This window comes from Alligator mississippiensis, chromosome 4 (genome assembly GCF_030867095.1).
Source record: "Alligator mississippiensis isolate rAllMis1 chromosome 4, rAllMis1, whole genome shotgun sequence".
In the NCBI taxonomy this organism is placed as follows: Eukaryota; Metazoa; Chordata; order Crocodylia; family Alligatoridae; genus Alligator; species Alligator mississippiensis.
Window position 1 is genome coordinate 148,701,462 of NC_081827.1, and position 27,135 is coordinate 148,728,596.

Below are 27,135 nucleotides of genomic sequence, written 5' to 3' on the forward strand. Positions count from 1 at the left end.
TAGATCATCGAGTCCAACCCCCTGCATAGGCAGGAAAGAGTGCTGGGTTTACATGACCCCAGCTAGATGCCTATCTAACCTCCTCTTGAAGACCCCCAGGATAGGGGAGAGCACCACCTCCCTTGGGAGCCCATTCTAGACTTTGGCCACTCTAACTGTGAAGAAGTTCTTCCTAATGTCTAGTCTAAATCTGCTCTCTGCTAGCTTGTGGCCATTATTTCTTGTAACCCCCAGGGGCGCCTTGGTGAGTAAAACCTCACCAATTCCCTTCTGTGCCCCCATGATGAACTTATAGGCAGCCACAAGGTCGCCTCTCAACCTTCTCTTGCAGACGCTGAAGAGGTCCAGGTACCCTAGTCTCTCCTCATAGGGCTTGGCCTGCAAACCCTTAACCATAGAAGTGGCCCTGCTCTGGACCCTCTCCAGGTTATCCACATCCCTCTTGAAGTGTGGCGCCCAAAATTGCATGCAGTATTCCAACTGTGGTCTGACCAGCGCCCGATAGATGGGAAGTATCACCTCCTTGGTTCTTTTCACCATGAATCTGCTGATGCACGATAAAGTGCCATTAGTTTTTCTGATGACTTCGTCACACTGCCGACTCATGTTCATCTTGGAATCCACTAGGACTCCAAGATCCCTTTCCACTTCCATGCCACCAAGCAGGTCATTTCCTAGGCAGTAGGTATGCTGGACATTTTTCCTCCCTAGGTGCAGCACTTTGCATTTCTCCTTGTTGAATTGCATTCTGTTGTTTTCTGCCCATTTGTCCAACCTGTCCAGGTCTGCTTGTTGTTCCCTACCCTCGAGTGTGTCCACTTCTCCCCACAATTTTGTGTCATCCACAAACTTGGACAGAGTACACTTCACTCCCTCGTCCAAGTCGCTGATGAAGACATTGAAGAGTACCGGTCCAAGGACCGAGCCCTGCGGGACCCCACTGCCCACACCCTTCCAGGTTGATACCGACCCATCCACTATGACTCTCTGGGTCCATCTTGGTCCATGTTGTGGCCACGGTGGGTGCTGACTGAGTCCATCGGGAGAAAGCAGGCCACTGCCTGACTTAAAGGTCATGCTGGTGGCAGAAGATAAAGGGGAGGAACGGACTCCGGGGAGTACCAAGTAGAGGGGGCCTAGGTCACCACCAGTCAGCCATGAGGTGGACTCCAAGTAAGGCTTCCTGTACTGTTGTTTGCCTCCACTTTGGGAAGATAAACAAAGACAGCAGATGTTTAGCAGAAGCTGCCCTGGGGCCCAGTCTCCCCCTGATGAGCAATGCCCCAGCAGGCCATGGGGAAGCAGAAAGGGCTTTTGCTACTGTTTGCTGATCCAAGGCCCAGCACTGGAGCTCCTGCCCTTTGCTTCACAAAGAAGCAGTCCTGGGTCCTGGGAAGAGCAACTGGTATCATGTTTCCCCTTGGGAGAACTCTGCTCTTTCAATGGCCACACCCTAAAATGGCCTAATATGTCCTAATTTAATTACATACTAATTAATTGTATAATTAACTGCTCAGTCACTGAACAAGGCATGGGCTGAACTGCATGGCTTCTGGATTGCCAGCCCAGCACCAGGACTCGCAGATGGATAACTGGGCTCTGCACACCTCTAGGCCAGGGCTGTTGAGGCTATAGCTCAGAGTCCCATCACCTGGCCCAGGCACTGTCCCCCCAGCTCTGCTCAGCCAGGGCACGCAGCAGGGGACTTCTCCCCCAACTCTGCCCAGCCAGATGTGCATACTCATGCCCTACGCCCTGGCCCACTTGTGTGGCCTGATTGCAATGGCTGACCCCAGGTGGATGGACTCAGCTTCCAGCTTTGTGCCCATAGGAATATTCAGCCCCCAATGAGCTGGAGAGTGTGTAGGGGCAGAAGTGTGACTCAGAGCAGCTGGGGCAGAAAGGGCAGCTCACGGCAACACATGGTGAAGTGAATGGCTCCAGCCCTTGTAACCAGCTCCCACCACTGGCCTGGACAACCCTGCTCCAGCTGCTTTGCCCTCCCCAGCCCACTTCCTCAGCCCACTGCCCCACTCCATTCCCACCCTTAAAATCCCAGGGCCCCAGCCTGCCCCAGGATCTGATGAAGGAGCAGCAAAAGAAGAGACAGCACTCACTGTTCCAGTGTGCCTCCTTCTCCAGCCACTTACCCTCTTGAAGATGGCAGCTTGATCCTGCACGAGCTTCTGCTGATGGTCTCATACCCGGCACCACACCTCATTTGTGTGCCTCATCGAGCTGGGCTACCCTTTCCTCTGGCTGCTTCTGCTCCTTCTCAGTCTGGTCCTGCTGCACTCAGGGGGTGATGCCAGGGCCAGTGACAGGTGCCAGCCCAGCCCCATGCATAGACAATGACTGTCCTACCCAGATGCAGGCTGGCAGGGCTATGACCTTCCTTCCAGGGAGTGCTGCACCACCCCTCCTGCAGACACATCTGACCAAGACCCATCATCTCCACAACACCTTGTGCTCCTTAAGTTCATCCAGAGCTGCACAGTACAGGTCTGACACTCCATATCCTACCTATGCTGCACAAAGCTCCTGAAGCAGGACCCCTGCTCCATGCAGAGGTGTGTGCCTGCCTGCACCCATCACCATATGGGGTTCTCTCTAACGCTCTCCTCTAGGTCCAGAGACACTAAGACCAGAGTACATCATTCCAGCCACCACTCAGGCTCAGCAGGTCCCTGCCTCTGCCTCTGCCTCTGCCTCTGCCCTTGAACTGTACCATTTTCTATGTCTGGTACTCCAGGGTCAGCTGCTCAGCCATCATCTCCTGCTCCGGTTGCTCCTCCTTGAGCTTCTGGTTTTCATTATTAATATGTTTAATCTCTGCCTGGATTTTCCTTTGCTGATCCTGCCTCTGCTCTGAAAAATGTTGGGTATTTCCCATATATTGTGAAGCTGTCTCTCGCAGAAGGCTGGCATTGGTGAAGAAGTCCAACATTGCCTAAAACATGCAGCCTTCAGATGCCCGAGGAAACAGATGTGTGAAGATTGCAACATCAGATTCAAAACAAAGCTCATGGTTTATTGAGCATTAGTGATCTGTGTTTTATTTTATGGAGATGAGATATGGACAACGATCAGGAGACACCTTAAGTCTCTGTAGAAGTATCATCAGTGCTGCCTGCAGATGGTGCTTTGAATCCAGTAGGAAACAGACACAGCAACATAAATGTCCTCTTGCAAGCAAATAAGCATCCAATGATCATCCAACATCAACTTTTCTGGGCTAGCCATATAATCCAGATGTTCAAATCCAGATTCCTGAATCAAGTTTTATTCTCCCATCTCAGTCAAGGTGTCTGCTCAAGAGGAGGGCAAAGAAACTGCTTCAAGGACATCCTCAAGACCAAGTTAAAAAAAAAAACTCAACATGGACATCAACTCGTGGGAGACTGTTGCCCAGGATCACCCAAAATGGAGGAAGAATCTGCTTCAAGAATATCAGGACTTTGAAACCTTATGATGACCAGAGGAGGCAGAAAAGCAGCAGTGGCAGAAACAGCGTGTTGCACATTGAATCAAGAATGAAGAGTCAGTCAACCTGCACATGTGAGCAAGTTGCAACATAGTCTGTCAATCCCGGATTGGTTTGTCAACCATCTTCAGACCCACAGATAAGATAATCATAGAAGGCAACCTCATCTACAAGGGATTGCTAATGATCTGCTCTGGGTTCTGAAAAAGGTACAACTGGGTGGGAGTGAAACAGATACCAAGGAGACACACCAGAATGGATCCTTGTTCCGCCTCTCAGCTGCCTGGAGCCTGACAGTGCCATGCCCAGCATGAGCCTGCCAGACCACCCCTCAACTGGGTTAGAAGGGCAGCACTGCTGTGCTGCACCACTGGGACACTGGGACTGGGGATCTGATTCTGTTTTCAGGCAGCTGGGCTTACAGCAGCGCAGCTCCCTGTGTCAGGTAGGGCAAGCTCAGACCCGCATTGATGGGGAAGGTCAGAATTGAACCCTCTCTTCAGTCTGCAGCCACTTCAGATGGTCCAGCATCTCCTGGGCCTCCTCATCCCTATGCTCAGCCTCATGGTTCTTTCCTCTCAATCCTTCTCTATCTGCCCAACCAGCTGGTGCCTCCCACTGGGGTGAGACACAAGACCTCTCACACATGGCTCCCCACTGGCCCCACACAGCACATACTGCCTTGTCTTGGTTGTAAGCATGAGGCTCTCATCTCTGCCCCATATGTCCAGCACCACCAAGGTGCTAAGGGACTGATTGTTACAGCACAACCTGCCCTCACACTTGGCTGACAGTGCCCATATGCTGTCCTGCCTGTTGTAGCTGGCCCTTAAGGAGATGCCGATAGCGGGGCTACAGTCAGGCTTGCTTCCAGTTTTCCTTTGTAGTCTGCTACTTGGGTTCTGTCCTGGAAGCTGTCCTAGAAAGAACCCCATGGTGTCTTCTGAGGATAGTGAGGACAAGAACACGAGCCCTGGGAGAAGCCTGAGGACCATCTGGGTGTCACGGCAGTAATACGTGGCTCTGGACCAGGCATCCTGAATGCCGAGGACTTGCTGACTATTGGTAGCTGGGGAAGCCCTGGACATACATCAGCGCTTCAGAGCAGTTTGGCAGTTACACATCCCCTGTGGCAGCTTGGGGCACTGGTATGTGTAAGGCATGCCTTCTGTTAGCACTGGGAACTCTGCTGCCCTGGGCTGCAGGCTCCACCCTGGATGCAGCCAGGCACCAGCTTGTCTCTACCTCCATGGTGAACTGATTCCCTGGTGCTGACAAGTAGGCAGCCCAGAGTCATTGCATTCCTGCGATAGCATCTTGCGGTCACAGGATGGCTGGAGACAAGTGCAAAACCCCATGTTCCCAACCTGTGCCGGGTTGGGGGCTGGAGTAGCAGCATTAACGCCATGTGCCCCCAGAGGCTGGGAGGGCACAGAGAGCTCCTGCAGGCTGTCAGCAGCAGGGGGCGGCATCTACCTGCAGATGCCACTGGCAATAGTGGACTGCCCACAGATGCCATCAGTGGAGTCGGCAGCAGGGGGGAGGGGGAGGTGGCGAGCAGCGACCTCCCACAAGTGCCGCTGGCAGTGTCAGTGGCGCCTTTTTGCAGGGGGTGCACCACCACACTCAGGGGGTGCACATGCACCCATGTGCACACCCTATGCATCGCCAATGAGTAGCAGCATTTCCCCAGGGGGGCAGGCCTTCACAGCAGGGGCCCTGCCCACATGCCACCCACCTGTAGGCAAGGTACTCTGCCTTCAGAGGAGAAGCCAGGTGCAAGCCAGGTGCAAGGAGGAAGGGGTGGTGGGCTGGACTCCTCTGAGGAGTTTGTCCACAGCCAGGTGAGGGAACAAAGCCAAGCACTGCCTGCTGGCATGGACTGCTGGGCCTGGGGCTGAATGTTCCTTGGGCCAGCTAAGGCAAAAGGGGAAGAGGTTTCTGAACCCTTGTGGAGCCCAAGCCCCTGTTGGCTTCCCCTATCACCTGTCCCTCAGAGTAGTGCCAGCCCAGAGCAGCCATGAGGTTGGGGCTCTGGAGAGGGTGTGAGTGAGCTCTCAGGGGCTCTGGGCAGTGCTGGTCCCAGGGGCCACAGGCAGCAGGGTGCAAGCTCCTGTTCTGATGACTATGCCCATGAAACGTGGCAGAGAGGCCATGGAGAGGCCCAGTGCCACAGCCTGCCAAGACCTGGGGCAGAAGCAGCACACAGGGGCTCCTGCAGGAAAGGAAAGAAAGGCTCTCTGATAGTTTGGCTGCCTGAGATGTTAGTACTACTGTGCTGCAATGCACTGCTTACAAGGGCTACTAGGCACAATACCATGTCATGTAGATGCTCCAGCGCCAATTAGAGCATGCTTTAGCATACACACAATCACCCATGTTATGAGTTTTGCTTGTCAGCAGCCTGAGGTGTAGTTTCTCAGAAACTCCTGCACCTATCTCCTTGAAAGCTGGCAGGTTTCACGGCCTCAGCAGGGGCTAGCATGCCTGTGGTTTTCACCCCACTGTGGCTTAACATACACACGTGACATGAGTTTTGCTTTGAGGTGCAGTTTCCCAGAAACTCCTGCACCTATCGCCTTGAAACTTGACAGACTTCACGCCCTCAGAGTGCGCTACCATCCCTCCAATATTTATCTGAATCAACCAGAAAATGACGAAGTAATAGGTATTTCAGTGATTCCCCATTATACTCTATGGCCGAATCTCCGAATCTCTCCAAATTGGCACCTAATCCAATTCACCCGAATCGATTCGGGACTTTGATCCCAACCTGTGAATTAAATGACTGCCTTCCAAATCAGCCAAATCTGAATCTGAATTGAATACTCCTCTATCCGCACAGGCTTAATGGCAACCCCATCCAATAAATGCCATGAGCTGCATAAAATGAACAATAACAGGGTTTTGGGGGTTTGGTTGTTTTGTTTTTTTTAAGGGGCCCTTTATTTTGGTCCCAGTAGAAAGTGGATCACTGCAATCACAGGCAACCTTCAAAATGAAGCAGCAGGAAAAACACAACATAGCAGGGCTTAACAGCATGGCTACAAGAGATTGTGCCAAATACCAGAGGTCAAATGGAAATGGGAAAGAATTAGACATATTTTCACAACTAACTACACATAACATGCAAATGGAGTGGGGCTGAGGGCTCTTCAGCCCTTCCCTTCTTGCTGAAGTTTACAGCTTCCAAGGAGAGAATGTCCTCCATCCCCTTATAGGTTTGGATCCTCTGAGGGAAGGAGTGAAAGGGATTCAGGTGCATGTGGGGGTTAGAGAGGTCAAAGCAGTGTGGTTCCCAGGAGGTGCTGTGCTCCATGTCCATGGTGGAGTAACTGTGGCTGGTGATACTGCAGTGTGGACAGCAGCAGCCCCAGAATGAGGTGTTCAGCAGCACAGGTGGGGAGGACCACAAGAAGAGATTACAGGGGAAACAGCAATGTGAACAAAAGCTGAGTGATGGGGCTGGTTCACTGACTACATCATGCATGACTGGCTGATCAGAGCTGCCAGGAAAAAGCCTTGTGTTTGCTGTTTGTGCTGGATGTTGCTTCAGGCCTAGTAGCCCCTTATGACAGAAGTGACCCCTCTTGACTGCCTGGCCTCCTCTCTGCACTGATTACCACACTCTCCTGTGCCTGCTTTTGGTTCACATCCTGCTCCACACTTCACACTATGATCCTAATGGGGGTACTACCCCAGCTCCCTCCAGGCCTCTATAGCCAGGTGCACTGCTTGGAGGAGTCCCCCAGCACTTCTTCTTTGCTCCTTTTCCTGCCTGCCCTCATGTTCACAAGGTGCCTGGCAGCCGATAAAGCCCTTGACCTTCAGGTTCTCAAGGCAACATGGGCCAACCTTGGAGGGTGGGAAACATAACATGGGGTTACCATTCCGTCACCAGGTTCAGAGAGAACCTGGTCCCCTTCATGGCTCCTAAAATGCCCTTGCCAGACCCTCTTCCCAGTCTTGGAGACTGGTGGTGGCTGGCTCTATCCCAAGTTGTTTTGGCTCCCCCAGGGATGTGATTGCTGCCAGCTCAGGTTTGGCTGTGTTTGGAGTGCTCACTGCAGCACCCCAAGCGTGTGTGGGGTGGAGAGAGGGTGGGAGGCAGGCAGGAAACACAGCAATATGCTGTTGTGGTTTCCCAGCCATCCTTAACCATGGACCTTGGGACTGGCCCATCTGGTAGCCAGGCAGTGACAGCTCCTCTTCCCAAAGCCTAATGAGATCCCACCTGATGCACCGCGATGTTGGTGCCCTCCCCTCCCCTTGAAGTTCCTGCAGGAATAGAAGACAACAGAATTCCATCCATGTCCCAGGGATAAGTGAGGCATCGCTGGCAGTGCTAATGCTTGGCTACTGCACTTCCATGGGCAGACCAGGGAAGGGCATGGGAAGTATCTGCCAGACCCACCTCTGCCAGACTGTGAGCACTAGCCTGCCGCCAGTGATGCACAATATATTACTATGCTCTTGAAACCCTGCATGAGGCCTGTGTACTCAGGAATCTATTTACATGTGCTTGTCCATGGTACATCCTCTGGATGTACCAGCAGTGGTGGCAACAGGAATGGAGCTGGAAAGCACCCACAGATGCCAGCAGTGGTGGGGACGGCACTATCAGGGGGGCACATGCCCACCCCCCATGCCCTCCCTACCAGTTGCCTATGTGTCCAAGAGGAATGAGCAGGCAGTGGTGCAAGGAGAGGGGGTTTTGCATGCAAATCTTGGTTCTGCTGCCTCAGCAGTACAAAGGACAGGGCTGGCAGGGCTAGCATTTGCTCACATCTGTCTGTAATGGTGGCAGCCCAGAGCAGCTGCATAAATAAATGCCAGTGGGTCACACTGATGTGCCAGAACTCTTCCTGTGTGAGGCATGCACGCTTACTGCCATTGTGCACATATCCAGTGCTGGTGGGTGCAGGCTGCCGGGGTTGTATGGAGTGTGGCTGGGTGGTGATGGTAATGTCACTGGCTCTGATTCTTCCTGTCCCTGCTAGGATATATGCCCAGGCCCTGGCTGGGAAACAGGTCCTGCTTCTCAGGGACCTCTTTGTCTTCACAGTCCCTGTAGTTGAGGCTGGGACCAAGCCCCTGCTATACCCCTGCAGAGCTGACTGTGCTGGCAGGAAACTTACTCAGATGGGTCTGAGTGAGCCGTGTGTCCCAGCATGCCAGAGGAAAAGGTCTGGGGAAAACCCAGGAAACAGGCAGAACCCAGAGGCATGAGAGCACATGCCCCAGAGAGTCTGCACTGATTGGTTCAGAAAGAAAACTGGGCAGTTTAAAGGAAGACCCCAAAGAGGAAACAGATGCTGAGAAGCTGTGGAGCAAAGAACTCAGCTGAGCTTGAAAGGAGTCTTTACTAGGCATCTCACACTTGCAACCAACAGCCTGAGAGGAAAGGGGCAGGGTGTAGGGAAGGTGGAGCCCTGCAGAAGACCGGTGACCCTGCCAGTATGACTTCTGCTCAGAGAATCATCCATCCTCCTGAGTATCATTTTACTATCACGGAGTGGCACGTGAGTGGAGAACAAGAGAGAGGTCAAGGCAATTTGAATGTGGCAATGGGGCGGAAGGGTACATACGCTCACAGTCCCACACAACACAAAGGATAGTCTCATCTAAGTCAAGGCAAAACATGGCTATAGGCTGCACAAGTGGACAACCCTCTCACACGTGGATGTGCCATCTTCTCTGTAGAATACGCTCAGACACTTGCAAGCATGATAGCACTTGCACACAGATAAGACCACAGGTCTGTGTGTATACACTTGTGTGAGGCTGTGCATGGAGGGGCTGTTTTGGATGACACCTGGGAATGTGGGAAAGTCTGTTTACACATGTTTCTGATCCTAGTATGTGAGGAGGAGATGGAGCTGGCTCCTATGCATGTGTGTGTTTGCATGTATATTAGTGAATGTGCCTGGGGGAAGTCCTTGTGAGTTTTCCCTTTGTCTGGGGATATTCCCCTTCCTGGAACATCTGGATTATTCCACAGCTTTCTCACACATATAGTCGGTTGTTGAGGATCCATTGCAATCAGCACTTGCTACATGGTTGTGTCCGACAACAGCACAACAATAGTCAAAGAAGTCCCGCTTTACGTTGAATCTGAGCAGGCAGAGGAAAAGAACCAGAGCATCTATTTAGTCCCATTTCTGTCCTGTGTTAAAGTATTAAAGTCCAATGCAAAGTGATGGATGTTCACTTGCAGGGAGATATGGGCCCAGGGACTGTGCAACTGTGTTTTTTTGTCCTGGCCAACTGCTCCACAGAAGCATTCATTGGTCTCTTTCCCCATTCTCCCAACTCACCTGACAGTCCCTGGCTTTGCTTTCCCTTCCAAGGAGCTATCTCTGGCCTGATTCCCTTTCTCTATGAGGGGATAGGATCACATTGTACAACCACTTCCCAGCACCCAGCTCTGTCCCCTTCTGATACCCACTCCAGGACCACATGCCTCTGCCTCAACCAATCTACAGAAAATTGTGGGTCCTCACCCCATTTCCAGGCCTGTCCACACTGAAGATGACCGATGCCAAATGTCACTGCCAGCAGACATAGGAACATAAGAACTGGCATTTACTGAGTCAGATCATAGGTCCATCTTGCCAAGATCTTATGTCATACCGTGGCAGAGAGTGGATGCTGAAAGGAGGAGTGAACTGGGTATGATCAGAGGTTTTTTCCCACTGTTCTTTGACTTGCAGCCTCCAGACTTTAAGGTCTAGGAAGTTCTGACTCAGGGGCTGTATCTCTAACTCCCATGCTCAACCGATATTGATGTCCCTTTCCTCAAATAATTTCTCCAGTACCTTTTTGAATCTGGTTAAACTGTCAGCTTCCACAACATTGGTGGCAATGAGTTCCACACCTTAATTACATGTAAAATGAACTTCCTTTTTTAGGTTCAAACTTACTACTAGTAGTTTCATTTTATGACTCCCTAGTTCTTGTATTGTGAGAAAGAGTAAATAGTAAACCCCTATTTAGTTTCTATTTAATATTTTGCAAACCCTTAACCTGTTCCTCCTCAAGCATCTAATCTCTAAACTGAATAAGCCTAACCTCTTTAGTCTATTCTCATCTAGAAGTCCCCTCCATGGCATTAATCATCCTTGTTGCCTTTCTCTGGACCTTCTATAGTTCTTCTATAATCTTTCTGAAGTGTGGAGACCAGAACTGGGCATACACTTTCAAGGTGCGGATGTACCATGGATTTATAAAGAGGTATGGTGATACTTTCCATTTTGTTTACAATTCTCTTCTTAAAAACCCAGAACTTTTCTTTTGACTTTTTGAAAGCTGCTGAGCACTGGTTTTAGCTAACTGTCCCATATCTCTTAACTGTGTAGTAACAGCTAATGTAGAGTCCCCCATATTGAAGGTAGAGTTTGGGTTATTTTTGCCCAGGTGCATTAGTTTATATTTATCTACATAGAACTGCATCTGTCATTTGGTTGCCCATTTGCTCACTCATGCCAGGTCCTTTTGTAGTTCGTCACAGTCAGCCTTGGTCTTTTCCATTTTGAATAATTTTGTGTCATCTGCAAATCTGGCCAGCTTGTTATTCACCCCATTTTCCAGATAGTTTATAACTATGTTAAACAGCACTGGTCTGGACACAGATCCCTGGGGGACCATTTATACTGACTCTTTGGTTTATATCTTGAAGCCAATTTCTAGTCCACAAGTGCATGTTCCCAGTAATCCCAGGAATACCAAATTTAGCTAAGAGCCTCTGATGGGGAACCTTGTCAAAGGCTTTTGGAAGTCCAAATATACTATATCAGCTGGATCACCTCACTTCACCTGCTTACTGACATCAGTTTTTCAGTAATGGTCCTGTCATCGTTTAGAGCACCTTTTACACCCTAATCATCCAAGGGCTCAACTGACTCCCTCGCAAGTCTTTAGCTTCTAATGTCCTTAAAGAAATTTCCTCTTGTAGGTTCTAGGACTAACTGCTCCAGGAAGTAGTCTCTTATACCATCAAGAAATTTGTCTTCTGGCCTGATGTTAGATTGACCCAGTCTATAAGTGTATAATTGAAGTCCCCCACAATTGCTGTTTTTTCTCCTGTCACAGCCTGTCTCAGCACACTTAGCATTCCTAGTTCTCTGCTGCCATCCTGATGTGAGGGTCAATAGTATATCCCTAGAAGTACTTTTTTTTTTCTATTGAAACCCAGGATTTCTATCCACAAAGGTTCTAAGGTACCTCTTATTAGTTGAAAAACCTCACCTATTTGATATGATGCAGCCTTTGATGTAGAGTGCCACTCCCCGACCACTACGGCCTACTTTCTCATTCCTATATAATTTGTATCCTGGTATTACATCATCCTGTTAATTTTCTTCATTCTACCATGTTTCAGAGATACTTAATATGTCAATATCATTATTTACTGCTAAGCCTTCATGTTCCCCCACCTTTGAGGTTAGACTTCTAACATTAGTATAAAAACACTTGTTCTTTTTTTTTGTTGCCTGGTTGGTTACTTCTGTGTGACCTTCTACTCATTAGAAGTATTTGCCTGTACTTGTCTGCATACTGTTTTTTACCCCTATAGGGTGTGTCAGTCTAAACTATGTGATGTTCCGCACCTGTTGGCTTCCTCACATTCCCATCATTTTTAGTTCAAAACCAGCCCTAACAACTTTTTAATGTTACATGCCAACAGTTTGGTACCATTTTGGCTCAGGTGGAGACCATCCATTCTGTACAGTTTCCCCCTGTTCCAAATGGTCCTCCAGTTTCTAAGAGACCTAAATCCTTTTTCCCTACGCCATTGTCTAAGCCATGCATTGAGCCTCTGGAGCTCTGTCTGTCTACCTGGCCCTGCACATGGCACTGGAAGCATTTCCGACAATGCTGCCATAGAGGTCCTGGGTTCAGCCTCCTACCTTGCAGCCTAAGTTTAGCTTCTACGTTCTCCCTGCTATACTTACTGACATTGTTGGCATCCACATGGACTATGACCACCAGCTTCTCCCCAGCCCTCCCCAGCAGGCTATCTACACACCTTGTGAGGTCCACTACCTTTGAACCCAGCAAGCAAGTCACCATGAAGTCCTCTTGGACATCACAGACTCAGCTATCTATGTGCCTAATAACCAAATTGCCCACTATCACCACCTGCCTGCCACAGACTCCCACCACTACCCAAGAACCCTCAGAGTCATCCCCCAGATGGACCCCTCTCCTGGCCTCCAGGTAGGCAAGCTGCTCTTAGCCTAGCTCTAGCAGGGAAACCCCAGCCTAGGGTCTGTACCACTGTGCCTGGCTCCGCAATCTTCACATACAGGCTCCCTGATGTTTATTGTTGTTATCTACAGGGTTAGGCAGAAATGCACCTACATGTCTGTATCAAGCTCTGTGTCATCTATCCAATTCCATTTCCTAGTGGTGTTGGAGTACATCAGGCCAAGGAAATAGTAGTAATTCCGTGATGTTCTGTTGAGAAAGTCCTAGAAGGGAAATGAACATAGATATCATGGCCAGAAAATTCTCCCTTCCCCAGAGACAGTCCTTGACAGCACCCTTTGAGGCATAGGATACCAGACCACCAATCAGAGAGCAAAGGCCAATGTGGGAGGGGGATCAGGCTGGAGTTATGGGGTCTGTATAGGTTTGTGGCTTGAAGAGCAGTGGCAGAACCTCTCACTGGTCCTACCCCCATTTCCAGAAGGTCTGTTTCCAGGGTCTCTAAGGGCTTGTTGAGACAGAAAAGAGTTATTGGTTATACCCATGTAATTGTCCCAGGATGGTTAGCCCAGCAAAGGTCCTCTGAATCCCTACATGGACCTTTCTCTTTCATAATGAGAGTCATTTCCTTGCTTTAGCAAAGGCACCCCAAGCAGCATTCTTCCTCTGGTATGGCAGTGTTCCCATCACCCAGATCTCCACCCAGAGCAGAGTGAACATGTCTGGCTGTGAGCACCTGAGGGCACTGGAAGATGCCAGTGCAAAAACCAAGGCTCATTTCCATTCATCTCACCAGGCATTAGGGATGGGGTAACCATCTCACCAATTCATCTTTGCTGTTGATAATTACAAGTTTGGAGCCATTCTTTTTACACTCTTCCATGCTGGCATTCCAGCTCTTTTTGTCTTTCCCTTCAGAAAAGAAGTAGCAGCTCGTTCCGTTTTCTCTCCACCCTGAAGGGCAGCCTGCAGGAGGGGGCATGAGGAGAGCAAAATCATGTGTGTCACGCAGCAGCAAGGAGTGCTCTCTTTGCAGATCTCAGAGAAGAGCAGAAGACATAGCTGACACCTGTCAGGGGGCTCAGGCTGGAAACAGACCTCGCAGAATGGAGCAGATCATTTGTGTTGCAACATGTCCCAACATAGCTATCCACTTCACTGGGTGAAACATATTTTGCCTCTTGTCCCACCCTTGATTATGCAGAACAAGGGGAAATGCGATCTCCCTGTGTTCCCTGCTGCCCCAGACTGGCACCATGGGTTTGAGGCAGTGGAGAAAGTGCTTCCCTGGTCAGCCAGCCCCATGGAGCTGGCAGAATGGGGAAGCACTTTTCTGTGCTACCCCAAACTCGGGGTGCAGGTATGGGGCAGTGGGGAAACCAGGGATTTCCCTGCACAGCCAGATTTTCTTGTCATGTGGTACAACAAAAGGTACTCATGTACCTTAGAGCCAGCTGCTTCTCTGCTTAGTCCCCAGGCAACTGCCTGGGAGGTGGGGAAGGAAGATTTAGCAACTGGAGTCATTCTGAGTGTGCAGATGCAGTTAGCACCATAGGCATTATAAGCCAGGGGTGGCCAGAGTTACTCACCCTGGGAGCCACATCTGGAGCCACATCAAGAGCCAGGTGGGGAGGGCGGAGAGGGGCTGCAGAGCGACCCAGAGTGGAGGTGAGCAACTCCCCCTGCACCGCTGAACTGCTTCAGCTTTCCCCACAGGGAGTGCTCTGGGGTAAGCAGTGCAGCTGTAGCCCCTGCCCCGGCAGGGGAAAGCCAGAGCAGCAGGAGGTGATAGTCTGTGCTGTCCCCTGGAGCCACTGGGGGAGCTGCAAGTACTGTGCTGGCAAGCCACATGTGGTTCATAAGCCACGGTTTGGCCACTGTGGTTATGAACTATATAGAGGCTACTGAGAGTGCTGTATCACAGCAAGAGGAACATCCCCTTCCATTGCTAGGTATTGGATAGGAACCTGAGGTGGAAGGAATATGGAATAGCGGCTCAAGGGTCAGTGGACATGGTATCACTGGTTACTGCATAGCTTCAAACCAACCCATGTTAGGGGCTGTGTCCTGTGTCAGAGTGTTAGTCACTCTGAACACTTTTTCACGGAGCCAATGTTCTGGGGACTGGCCAGTGAGATACCATGTCCACTGTTTTAGGAAGCAGCTGTTTCTGAGAACAAATGCATATCTGGAAAAAGCCGGGGGGAGGGCGGGGGAAGCACCACATACAGATATTTGAAAATAGCAAAGGAAATTTTCTGAAATTGCCAAAATGAAAAGAAATTCAGAATCCCAGACAGGTACAATCCTGAGGTCATGTTCTGAGAAGTGATGTGCCCCTGAATGTAGGGGCTTATAGTAACAGTACTTGCAATCCTAATGATGCCAACTCAGCCCACAGAAGAGAAATGCAGTAGTGACCTTAAGGGAGGGCAAACTGGGTGACCACCTGGGGTCACAAATTTTGTGGAGTGAAGTTTTTGCAAGAAAGTTGCTCTAAGGGGCCCCAGATAAGGGGCCCCAAATGACTGTCTTGCCCAGGGACCCAACAACCCTAAGGCCACCACTGAGAAATGGGATTTTTTTCTGCACCTTGACATATACAGGTCCCTTTCAGCCACTGGCTCTGCTACCCTCAAGTCAGGTGAGCAGACCAGGCTCCCACTTCTGGTCCCAGCAGAAGCCCTATGGAAGACAGAACTGCAGAGTCTCTTTGTCAGACACTGGGGGCCTTCCAGCTGGGCCAGCACGAGGGAGTCCCTCTTGTGCAGAGGATCGGAAACCTTGTACAGGTCCCTTTTTCCTTATACTAAGCAGAATATTACATGAGCATGAAGCCTGAGTTTTCAGTGACATGAGCTTATCTGTTTTACCTTTGGAGGTTTTGGAGACGGTTTGTAGCTTAGACGGGCCTTGTGAAGTTGGGAGACCTGGAAATAACAAGCACACACAGAGTGGAATTCTATTTCCCTTTGAACATCTAAATAGCAGTTTTCTAACCCTCTACCTGGCCATCCCTGGCCCTGGCATTATGCTCTGGACGCACATTGGCATTTGTAGCTATGCACAGATACTCATGATTTTAAGTACCAGAATATATGAGAAGATCATAGCCCTCTCATGTTTTAGCCATAACTGGTGCACTTGTTATGGAAGTAGGAAAACCCAGGTTCTCTAGGCTCCCACTGAAGTGATTTGAGCCTACATTTATTTTTATTTCTTAGCATAGTACTCCAGCAACCATACTATAAGTTAGGCATCAGCTAGTCCCTGCCCTCCCCAACCCCACTTCACTTGGCACTACTACTTTACTACTACTACTTGGACTGTTCCAGCCTACTTTACTTTCCTACTTTACTTTACCTTTACTACTTGTTGGATAACATAGACTAAGAACAGTGCAGTGTGAAATTTCTTTCCCACTGGGAACAAAGCTTCAGGCTAGAACTCAGGCTGTGCTCTCTCCCAGAGTAGCACCCACCTTACTTTGGCACATGCTTTGTTGGTTGCTCTTTTCCCCCTGCCTCCACATATCTCACACTCTTGGTTGTCCAGGTTGCCAGCTTCAACAAGGAGCCCTGGAGAAGCATTTCAATCATGCCTGACCTGTGATGTGGTTGTTACAGTGCTATGTTGGGAGGTCAGAGAAAGATGCAGGCTCAAACATCTAGGTGAAGAGGTCCTAGAGTGTAGGTCTATGGCCTTATGGATGACTACCCTAATTACTCAACAATTGGGACGAAAACATGGGAGGGTTCTCAACACCTTTTAGCCATGGGTTTCTGGCTGGCTATGTTTCTATGGTTAGACACAGATATGCATACACAATGGGCGCACATACATTTTCATGCAGTTAATATCATATTTACTCACATATAAAATAAACCTACATATAAGACAACCATCCCAATAATTGGATTCTATATATGTAAAATGTAAATATTTGTTATAATTTTACAGGTACAGAATCTAAGATTTGGAGGATTGCCTTGAATCCTGCCTTCCCAGTGTTATAGCAGGGAAAACAGTGCTTGGGGACTGGTCAGGTGGCCCCTTGCCCTGTGCACCACCCACTTCGTCACCCTGCAGCCTTCCCACCCCCATGCCACCTGCACGCCCCCACCTCCAGCTCCTCACAGCCTCCACCCCTCCCCAACTTCTCCCAGTCTCTGCCTGTTTCCACCCCTCAAGCTTCCCCTAGCCTCTGTCCAGTCACCCCCTGCAGTTTCTGTCTCTGCCCCCCACTTATTTTCAGATGCTACTTGAACTGCTCCATCCTGGAGCATAATATGTGGAAGCTCAGCCTTGGCTTGGCCAAGCAGAGATGCTGATTACATGTTTTTACATAAGCAAGAAAACTGAATTATTCAGTGACATGGGCTTATCGATTTTACCTTTGGAGGTTTCTGAGACTGTGTATTGCTTAGCTGGGCCTTGTGTAGTTGGGAGATCTGGGAATAACAAGCACATGTAGGGTGGAATTCTATTTTCCTTTGCGCATCTAAATGGCAGTTTTTTAACCATCTTTCTGGCCATCCCTGGCTTTATGTCCTGGATGCACACCAGCTGGATACATTTGTAGTGAAAATAACCCTACATATAAAATGACCCCCCAAGTAATTAGATTCTCTATATGGAAAATTAACACATTTGTTATAATTTGCCAAGTACAGAATTTGCAATTTGGAGGGTTGTCTTAAATCCCTCCTGCCCCACTATCAGATCAGGGAAAGCAGTAGTTGGGGGATGATCAGGTGGCCCCTTGCCCTCTGCTCCATCCAGTTCTTCCTCCCACAGCCTTCCATTCCCTCTGCCACCTGCAGGCCTCCACTGCCAGCTCCCCACAGCTGCTGCCCATTCTCCCCCTGCTCCCTGCAGTTTCTGCTTTCCCTCTCCCCTCACTGTCAGATGCTGACAGGCCAAGCAGTCTGGGTCACTTAAACGGGTGCTGCTTGGGCTGCTCCATCCCACAGCACAACATATGGAAGCTTAGCTCATGCCTGGCCATGCAGCAGTGTCCGTGCTGCTGATTATCTGTTTTAACATGAGCATAGAAACAGAAACCTTGTGCTGGCCCCTTTTTCCGTATACTAAGCAGAATATTACATGAGCATAAAACCTGAATTTTCAGTGACACGAGCTTATCTGTTTTGCCTTTGGAGGTTTTGGAGACTGTTTGTAGCTTAGAGGGGCCTTGTGAAGTTGGGAGACCTGGAAATAACAAGCACACATAGGGTGGAATTCTATTTCCACATCGAAATGGCAGTTTTCTAATGACTTACTTAGGAGTTTCCACGTGCCCTGAGCCAGAGCCTAGATACACCTGACAGTAAAGGGGAGGAAAAGGCCAGAGGGAGGTGGGCAGGAAGCTACTGTGGGTCTGAGTCTAGCCCAAAACCTGGGCTCTGTGGTAGTCAGAGCCAGAGCAGCTGCCTGCTACTAGCTCTATGTCATATGCAAATATAAGTTGAAGGGATTTCCCACCCCCTGTGCAGATTGAGGGGGGGAAACATCACCTTATATTTGAATTAATAGGGTAGTTTACTGCATATTCTCAGTCTATGAGCAGAGGGTGGCCATCATAGAGGACATTCCGGTTTTCTGCTACTCTGTCCTCTCTTGATACTAAACTCAATGCCTTTATATCCTCAATTTTTTCTCTTCAAGAGTAAATAGAGGACATAAAGGCATCCAGTTTCGTATCAATAGAGGACAGAGGACAACTGGACTGTCCTCTATGATGGCCACCCCAATGAGCACACACCTACATGTTCACAATACAAAAGAAGTAGAATCACTATCCACATATAAGTGCCAAACACATGGCTTTATAAAGTCACTAGAGTCCTGCTTTTAATCTCCACGTTGAATGGCTGCTTATGTTTCTGAAGTTTCTGTTGGGTTCAGAGAGGGCATTTGCCTGCAGGGAAAATCTCAGTGGTATGTGGACTCCTCACTCTTCCCTCCCTTATCCCTAGTCCCCGATGAGACAATATGGGCCAAGTTTTCCAAATAGCTCATTTCTGAGACACACCAAAATGAGTAGCTAGAATTTCGATTCGGCTCAGCATGCAGAGTGCAGCTGGCAGCACAACACGGGGAAGCTCAGCCCTTGCAGGGCCTTGCAGCACTGTCCACGCTGCTGATTACCTGTTTTTACATGAGCATGAAAACTGAATTTTCAGTGACATGGGCTTATTTGTTTTACCTTTGGAGGTTTTGGAGATTGACCGTGGCTCAGATGGGACTGGTGTACTTGGGAGCCCTGGGAATAACAAGCAGACACAGGGTGGGATTCTATCTCCCTTTGCACATCTAAATGGCAGTTTGCTAACTACCTACCTAGGAGTTTCCATGTGTCCAGGAGTGACCCCACCCAAAGCCAGAGCCCAGCTGTGCCTGACAGTAAGGGGAAGGGAAGGGCACATGGGAGCTGGATAGGAGGCTGCTGTGGGTCTGACTCAGGCCACAACCCATGCTCAAAGGTAGTCAGAGCTGCAGCAGCTGCCTGCTACCCATTCCATGTTGTCTGCCAAGTTTTCCAAATAGCTCATTTCCGAGGCTCACTAAAATGAGTAGCTAGAATTTCAACGCAGCTCAGCAAGCTGGGTGCAGAGCATACCTGAAAACCTGGCCACGTAGACAGTGATGAGCAGAAAAAAGTCTGGCCCTGGCTCTTTGGTCAATCTGTTCCCCCAAGTGCGTTATCATTTGTCTGGGTGTTGCAGCTACAGTCTGCTCCTGATTGCAGCAACCCAAGTGAGACATTTAAGCCTGACAAACCCATGTCCCCGGCAGGGAGGAGGCGGGGACGTGGATTTCCTACCAGGATCTCCCCTAAATCACAGTGAGGCAAGGTGACTGGCCTGGTTTTGAAGCAAATTGCCATGCCCCTGGCTTACCTCTTTCTCTAGCTATGGTGGCTGCAGAGTGGGTTTGCTGCCCTGATGACTTCTGAGCCTGTGAAACTGAAAACACAGGGGCTTAGTCTGTGCATCTCACTTCAGTTATGACATTTATCTTTGGGTGTTGGCAGGCGTGAGACTCAGGGGCTGTGTAATGGAGTCTTACAGTGTTGATTTAATCATGAAATAATTAGCTACCTGGTGCTCTGGGCTGTGGGTGTCATGAAGTAGATCCCACCTGGGGCTGGGGAATCCTGAATGGCAAATGCCAGCCACAGGGACATGGCAAGTCCAACCATTTGTGGCATTTTCGGCAATACTCACATACAACTATCAGCGTCACGCCTGTGGCCAAAAGAAAGACTGTCACAACCACCAGTGCAAGGGCACAGACCTTGGAGCAGCACCTCCCACCTGCAGAGAGGAGGACAAATCTGAGGGTGGACCTGCTGGGAAAGGAACCCTTCTCCTTCTCAAGCTATGTCCTAAGTATATTTCTTTCCTTTCCCCTCTCTGACCTCAGCAGCTAAATTAAATCTTCATAAGTTACATATTAAACCCTACAGCACTGAACTGCTTCCTGTTTGCCCTCTCTGTGATATGTTGGGGGCTCACCCGAGACCTGACAGATATCCTCCAGTACCACTTGGCCCTCTACTGGTGAGGACAGCTGTAACCCTTCCACCACTGGTTGGACCCCCACTACTGCTCAGCAGTGATTCAGGAGGGGTTTGGAAACCCAGGAGCAAGACAAAGCCTTGCTATAGCAAATGAGGGCTGTTACTATAAGAGAGTGCCCAGTCATAGTAAATCTGACAGTAGGGATGGGCTATCTCTTTTCTCCTCTCTCCTTCCCTCATTCTGTCTGTGACTGTCCTGTTTTGGGGTTTCTTCCCGGGTTTATTTCAGTGTGATCCTTGACATAACAAGGATCCTGTCAACTCAGCACAGAGCTGACCAGGAAGTAAAGAGCCAAGGGAGACTGGAAGGGAGATCATGTGGATGTTCAGGGACTGTGTGAACTCAGCAGACAAGGCACTAAAGGATCAAGGAGGCTCCTCCATCTCTTTCTATTTCAACCCTCTACTGGCATATTTACTTACCTGGCTTAGGCTGACTTGGTTCTTTGGTAGTTATATTTACTTCTTGGCTCATGAGACCTGAGGAACAAACTGTTGTTATTTGGTATGGCTATATATAAAAGTATTCTAACTCTGTCTCTCACCTCCAACCCACACACTGGCCTGTTTTGACACATGTTGGATGCCCAAGCTAACTTTCTTCTTCCTCCTTATCACACTCAGTTTGTCTCTCTAGCGTATTCCAGGAGGACTGATGCACTGAAAATCCATTACCTCTAATTATCTTGTAATTTAACCAGAACCAGAAAGTTGAAGGCAATCTGTCAGAAATAAAAATATCTTTGCAAAGTTTAGTGCCCAAAGAAAGTTTAGTCTGCAGGTGATTTCACCCCAAAAGATAGCTATGAAAAATATCCCCTTTTATTCACCAAGTCAACAGTCCAGGTTCATTAATACATTCAAAGTAATATGTATTGGGTTTGCTGACTAAAACATACTTCTGCTGTGGTTACACCTGGCTGCCAAGGAGACCCAGTACAGTACAGGGAGAGGGAAGTAGATTCCAGCCTTCCTTGTGCCTGACCAGCAAAAAGGATATGTAATTCCAGCTGCTATGTCAGATGTTGCCTTCATGTATCCCTGTGCAACCCCTGTTCAGATGCTTATGTCATCAGGCAGACTGCAAGATAAGGTGCATTTAGGGATGGATCTGGAGGGATGCAGAGCTGCAGTTATACCCCTGCTTTGATTCTTGATTCACCCAAACTTTAAAGGCTACCCTCTGGGACAGGCAGCAGCATTTCTATTCAGGCATCACTGGGGGAATTGATTGAATTCATGGATCACTGTAATCCACCTGCTTCCTGCCAATCTATCTTCACTACACAGGTGGTAATCACTCTCTCTCCTTTTTAATGGTCTTGATGTTCCATTATCACAGTATTTTTCCTATGAAATTGTGCTCTGTTAGCCATGCCTGGCAATATCTCTCTTCTTTTTCACAGCCCTGCAGATTTTTTTTTACCTCTACCTGAAAAACTAAACTCAGATATGGTAATATTAGCTCAGGTAAGCATTAACGGAGGTGTGGAAATAACCAACAGTGAAGTGTTGGCTGCACTGTCAGGAATACAAATAAGAAATTTACATTTAATTACAATGACTAATAAGAGAAATTATTTTAACTATTTTGCCTAGTTTGTTGTGTTTTTTAAGACTTTAGATAGGATCTAGCATTTTAGTTTGCACTCCCATAAAGTTACATTTGTTTTTCTTTGCTAGCATATTAGGAAAGATTTTAGTTTTTCTTTAACTTGAGAAAAATATGTGTTGTGTTTTATGTGATGATGCGCCTCAACAGTACACCCCCTTTTAAAAATCCTACATTTACCCATGGCATGCATTTAAGAGTTTGAAGTCCTGTGTACAGTACAGGTACAACTGTACTTTTCTAATGACTTTGGGACTTCTTCAGGCAAGACCAGTTACAATTAATGTAGTTGAACTGTGTCTGAGCTGTGGCCTTCCTGCCTCACACCTGCAAATGAAATGGGTGTGCACTTGTACTGTTCTACTTTACCAGCTGTATGCTGGAAAATTAGGAAGACCTGATACCTCCCACCCCCTACTTCTTGCTTTAACACCATCCAGTTCAGAAAAGAGGTACTCAGCCCCTGGCCCATGGGACAGATCTGGCCCATGGCCCCATGTCACCTGGCCTATGCATCTCCCCATGTGTCTGAAAATTTGGTAGCAGGAGAGTGGTGGTACTGCTCCCCCACCACCACATTCCTATATCAGTGGAGAGGTCTGGGCCCTGTGTGCTGAATCGGACATGCAGTCCCCATGCACATGGCCAGGCAGGTGCGGTGCTGGGCCCCAGGGCCCAATCCTGGCATGCACGAAATCAGAAGGGGGCAGTGGCAGGCCCCAGTGGGAAAGGATGGCAACCTTGCCTCTGAGGACCAGTCCCAGCACATGGGAGCTGCAGGGGGTGGTTGCAGGCCCTAGGGTCTGATCCTGGCACATGGAATTTGATGCAACCTGGAGACTGGACTCACCCCACTCATCTGGCCTATGGGGCCAAAACTAAAGGTTGAGCACCAGTGCTTTAGAAGACTCACCAGCTGCTGCACAGGTATTTAAGCAGCTCAGGTCCAGGGGTTTCAGTTTCACTTCTGCATATAAAGGATCTCAAAAGAGGGGGGGGGGGAAGATGTGAACCAGAGGGAAGAAGAAACCAGAATGGAATAAAAACCCACTAAGGTACCATAAACAAAAGGTGTCTTTGTACTGTGCTCAGCAACATCCCAGTTAAGCTGCTGTTTTCTCCGTGTGTATGTGTGTGTGTGTGTGTGTGTGTATGTGCGCGCACACGCATATACGAGCAGAAACTAGTACATAAGCAAAAGATACACATGTACAGCAAGGGAAGGGGGGGGTGAGAGGACTCACTTAGAGACAGCAGGAAACAGAGAACTGGGCAGCAGGAGTTTTGAATTGTTTTGTTTTACTCATTGTAGGCCCGTAAAACGTGAGTGCAGGTTTTGGTTGTGTATTACAAGCCATCATCTTGCAATGCATGAAGTGACAGTCTCTTACTCTTGTAACCAAGTGGCATTGCCTTCTTACATGGGCTTAATACACGGGCCTGCTGGTGGCCTGTTGCACTGGATCAAATTCTATCCATTTAAGAATGCAGTGGTCAGTGCTGGGCAGCTCAGAACCACACTAATATGGACTAACATAAAGGAGCAGGGAAATGTTTTAAAAGAGACAAGCCATGATATTTTGAATAACAGAATCAGAGAAAAGCAGAGAGAAGGTGAGAACTCCTTAGCCCAACCCAATCTAAACCCTCCTATATAAAGCCTTGTCTAATACATTAGTAAAACTACACAGTCAACCCTGACACACAACCACAAGAATAACACCCTAACGTGCAGCAGGTAAAGCAAAGGAACAATGACAGCTGGTGTTCCACTGCCACAAGGGTTGTTAAAATTCACTTGAGACAGAAGACAGAAAAAACAACACTGTCCATACCAATCTGAACCTGGGGTAAAATTAGTTCCTGACCCCAAATGTCGGGATTGGTGTGACCCTGAGCAGAATGGCAAGACCCTTTAGCCAGGGGCCTCTGGATTTTAGTCTCAAAAAGAGCACTGACATATCCGAGTCAAAATGCCCAGCCTTAGCTGCAGCCAACACTCAGTGCTTCTGAGGAAGGCTTAAAAACACCCTGACACATGAAGCAACAAGATGAGAAAAAATTCCTTCCTAGCTCCATGTGGCAAGCAGCAAAGCCCAGGAGCAGTCATAGTAGAGCATAGGCATAGCTACTCCTAGGTCATCGCTGACCAGTGCTTGTCCAACTTCTCCTTGAATGACTCCAATGATGGAGAGTCCACAACTTCCCTAGGCAGTCTGTTCCACTGCCTCACTGTTCTAACAGCAAAGAAGTTTTTCCTGATACCCAATCTAAACCTACTTTGTTACAACTTCAAGCCACTGGTTTGCATTCTGCTGCTTGCAGGGATGTCTTCTATGTATCTAATGGCTACATTGCTATCTGGCATTTTAATTACTAGATTTCCTCTGAGAAAAACAAACAGCTTAACTGAAGGGAAAAAACAAACAAACATGCAAAGTAGAAAACTAGGTGTTTTGTAAAATTCCTCATGGTGCCTGGATTTTCTCAGGTCCAGAAAGTGTGAAGAGACATAGAGTCTGCTTCTCCTCTCCCTGCACCTAGTATAGTTAGTTACAGGCCCATGCAAAACACAACGTGTCCAGAAGGGACATGTTTTGCACCCATTTTGCCCTCCCCTTAAGCTAAATGTGGAGCACTGGGGTATTTATAGTATGGCTTCATGACCACAAAGGAAACTGCATAATAATGAGCTGCCAGCGTGTGAAGGGTGTAAACAGGCGGGTGTAAATGGATATTTCTATTAGGCTCTGAAATAATCTGGTGAAGTGACAGAGACCCCAGTTTCCTGAGTTATTTAAAGCTAACCTGAACAACAATCTGCAGAATGGGCTGTGAATAGTCATGAGTTAGACAAGGTGAAAAGTGAGGGTGGGATGGAAACTGAACAGGCTTATCTGACGAGAGAAAAGAGAAGTAGAAAATGAAAGGAAGAAAAGAAAAGAGAAATCTGTTTGTCTGTAAATAGAGCTTCACTGGGCCAAACTAAGGCAGAATTTTTAAATTATGTTGTTAGGCTGCAACAGAAAGCTGGGAAGATGCTCTTGTTTCCATTTAAACCAAAGTAGGGTTTTGTTTCTAAAATGCTTAGGAATATATTTAAACTAACTGAGGGAGAATCACAGAATCAAAGAAGAGTAGGGGGTGGAAGGACCTCAGGAGATTGTATCTGGCCCAACCCTCTGCTCAGGGCTGTACACCAGATGTGTAAACTATTCTGGATAAATGTTTGTCTACCTTAAAAACTTCCAAGGATGGAGATTCCATAACCTCCTTTGGTCATTTATCCCAGCACTTAATCACCCTTATAGTGAGAGAGTCCTTCCTGACAGCCAAACTACATTTCTGTTGCTGCAATTTAAAATCCTTTGTTCTTGTCTGGTCCCCTGCGGCCACAGAGATTAATCTGTCACCATCCTCTTCATAAGCATGCAGTGGGAAACTTCACTTAATACAGATATAAATATATTAATTTAAATATGTCTGCACAAGCTTTTGCACAGTTTTCATTTTGTGTAGACAACAGCAGAGAACAAAGATGGCAGTCTCTACTACTCTCTCAGATAGATAGTCATAGAAACATGCACTAAAAGAATAGAAGTGCTTGGAATACCCTCGGTGATTTATCATTATCGGTTCAGTGAAGGCTTGTATGGGGATGATGTATTGCAGAATACTGTACAGTGATTATTTAATCACTGGACTAACTAGTCACTATGGCCTTATTACTCAGGGCACTTAAATGCCACCAGCATCATTCTGATTAGTACTCAAAACCCTTTGGTGAATTCATTGTTTATTAATTAGTCAACTCCAAATGTACACACATATTATGGAGCTTGATCCTTGCAACTAGTCAGCTTAAAAAGTGCTGATCTGTGTCCTTCATTGTATCTTTAAAAAGTCTTCAGCTTTTCTTGGCACAAAAAGCATAGATAATCAATTATTCCATTCTTGCAGAATTATTTTCTGTTTTGGTGATGAGTCTATGTAAGGGTGCAAAGCAAAAATTTCACCCATCATAATCATGTAATTGTTATGTAGTAAACGACTACATTTTTATGAAAAGAAATTATATAGTATGCCTTTATCTCTCTATAAGAACTCAATAGAGTTCTTATAGAGCAAATCAGAATATATACAATTTAAATCTGGAATGTTTGTAAAATATTTTCATCTCTATACATGTGAAAAATCTGCTATGCCTTGAAATGGCAGGCAAAATACAGATCACAGAAAGTTCAAAAATGACAAACAACTGATAAGCAGTCACTTGAGGATAAATAGCCATCATTTCCAATCCCAAAGAAAAATTAACTAGATCCTACTGCAAACCATCCTTTAAAAAAAATATTTTTCAATAACTGAATATAATGCATCCTTATTCTGTAAAATGAGCATCCACCTTCAGACATGAATAGAAGTGACTAGCAGCTTGAATTAAAATCATACTAGGTATTTGGGAGTAAGTTTGCATGGTGACTCACCTGTACTCCCTCCATCAGGGTCCCCTTCCTTCCTTCCTCCCCTTCCTTTCTGTGACTGTAGTTCTGTCTCTCCACAACACTTGTTTTTTCACAAAATGTGACCCAGGTACAGTACACAGCACACCAAGGATTGACCTACCTGCCTGGGTATCATTGTCCTTCACCAGCCTTGAACCCAACCCAGCTACTGCAGGAAAGTTCAAGTCAGTATAAATGATGTTTTCTGACATCCTCCTTCTTTCTTCCCTATTACCCCTCTTCTCTACTTCCAAAATGTGATTCCAGTCCGAGTATGACTCAAAACGCCTTCAAATAAAACTATCTTGGCTTCCTATCCTCAAGGAGGAAGTGCTGTCTCTTTTATGCTTTGTCATTTGAATATTATAGCAGCAGGAAGAAAAAGTCTAGTTTGAACCTGATCTTTTCATAGAACATAACCAGAAGCAGGGTAGTTAGAGAAGGAGTAACTCTCATTTGGGGTTCAAAAGCCTCTTTTCTGGCATTAAGAGGGTGGATTTTCTTGAATGCACTAAAAAAAAATGGTGTTATGTATCACTTAGAATCCCCACTACTTCTTGGTCTCCTTTTCGATGGATCCACCTAGCCCTCAAATATACAAATGAACACCATGTGAAGCAAAGTGAAGCAAGGTAATTCTTCCAGGGTGTGTCTACACGTTCATTTACACCAGCTTAAATTTACTGTAGAGTAAATTACTGCAAAATAAGTGGGAGTAGGCCGGCATCTACACATGCAG

At 47.7% G+C, this 27,135-nt stretch overlaps 2 protein-coding genes across 3 annotated transcripts in view; one reads left to right on the plus strand and one right to left on the minus strand.

Moving 5' to 3' along the window:
* The window catches only part of LOC106737887 (C-type lectin domain family 2 member L), a 97,367-nt gene that overhangs the window by 33,374 nt on the left and 36,858 nt on the right, over nt 1-27,135 (plus strand). The window lies entirely within an intron of this gene.
* On the minus strand, nt 5,679-26,749 carry LOC109283440 (C-type lectin domain family 5 member A-like). 2 transcript variants are annotated; one of them, XM_059726788.1, is made up of 9 exons: nt 26,518-26,749; nt 20,703-20,759; nt 19,924-20,013; nt 19,597-19,662; nt 18,903-18,959; nt 15,568-15,624; nt 13,518-13,660; nt 12,848-12,957; nt 5,679-9,598 (listed from the first exon to the last, which is right to left on the minus strand). In XM_059726788.1, exons 1-9 carry the CDS (start codon nt 26,606-26,608, stop codon nt 9,475-9,477), a joined length of 795 nt encoding a protein of 264 aa, XP_059582771.1. In that variant the 5' UTR covers nt 26,609-26,749; the 3' UTR covers nt 5,679-9,474. The 2 variants fall into 2 exon arrangements, with proteins under 2 accessions (XP_059582771.1, XP_059582772.1); XM_059726789.1 differs by lacking the exon at nt 18,903-18,959 and having other exon boundaries at nt 5,680-9,598.

Bases quoted from the DNA above. Each gene is read 5' to 3' on its own strand.
- LOC109283440 (XM_059726788.1), bottom strand. From the start codon at position 26,608: ATGTCAGAAAACATCATTTATACTGACTTGAACTTTCCTGCAGTAGCT. The intron at 18,960-19,596 runs GTAAGCCAGGGG...TGTTATTCCCAG, and splicing joins CACCATAGCTAGAGAAAGAG to GGCTCCCAAGTACACCAGTC. The intron at 15,625-18,902 runs GTAAAACAAATA...TGTTATTTCCAG, and splicing joins AATCTCCAAAACCTCCAAAG to GTCTCCCAACTTCACAAGGC.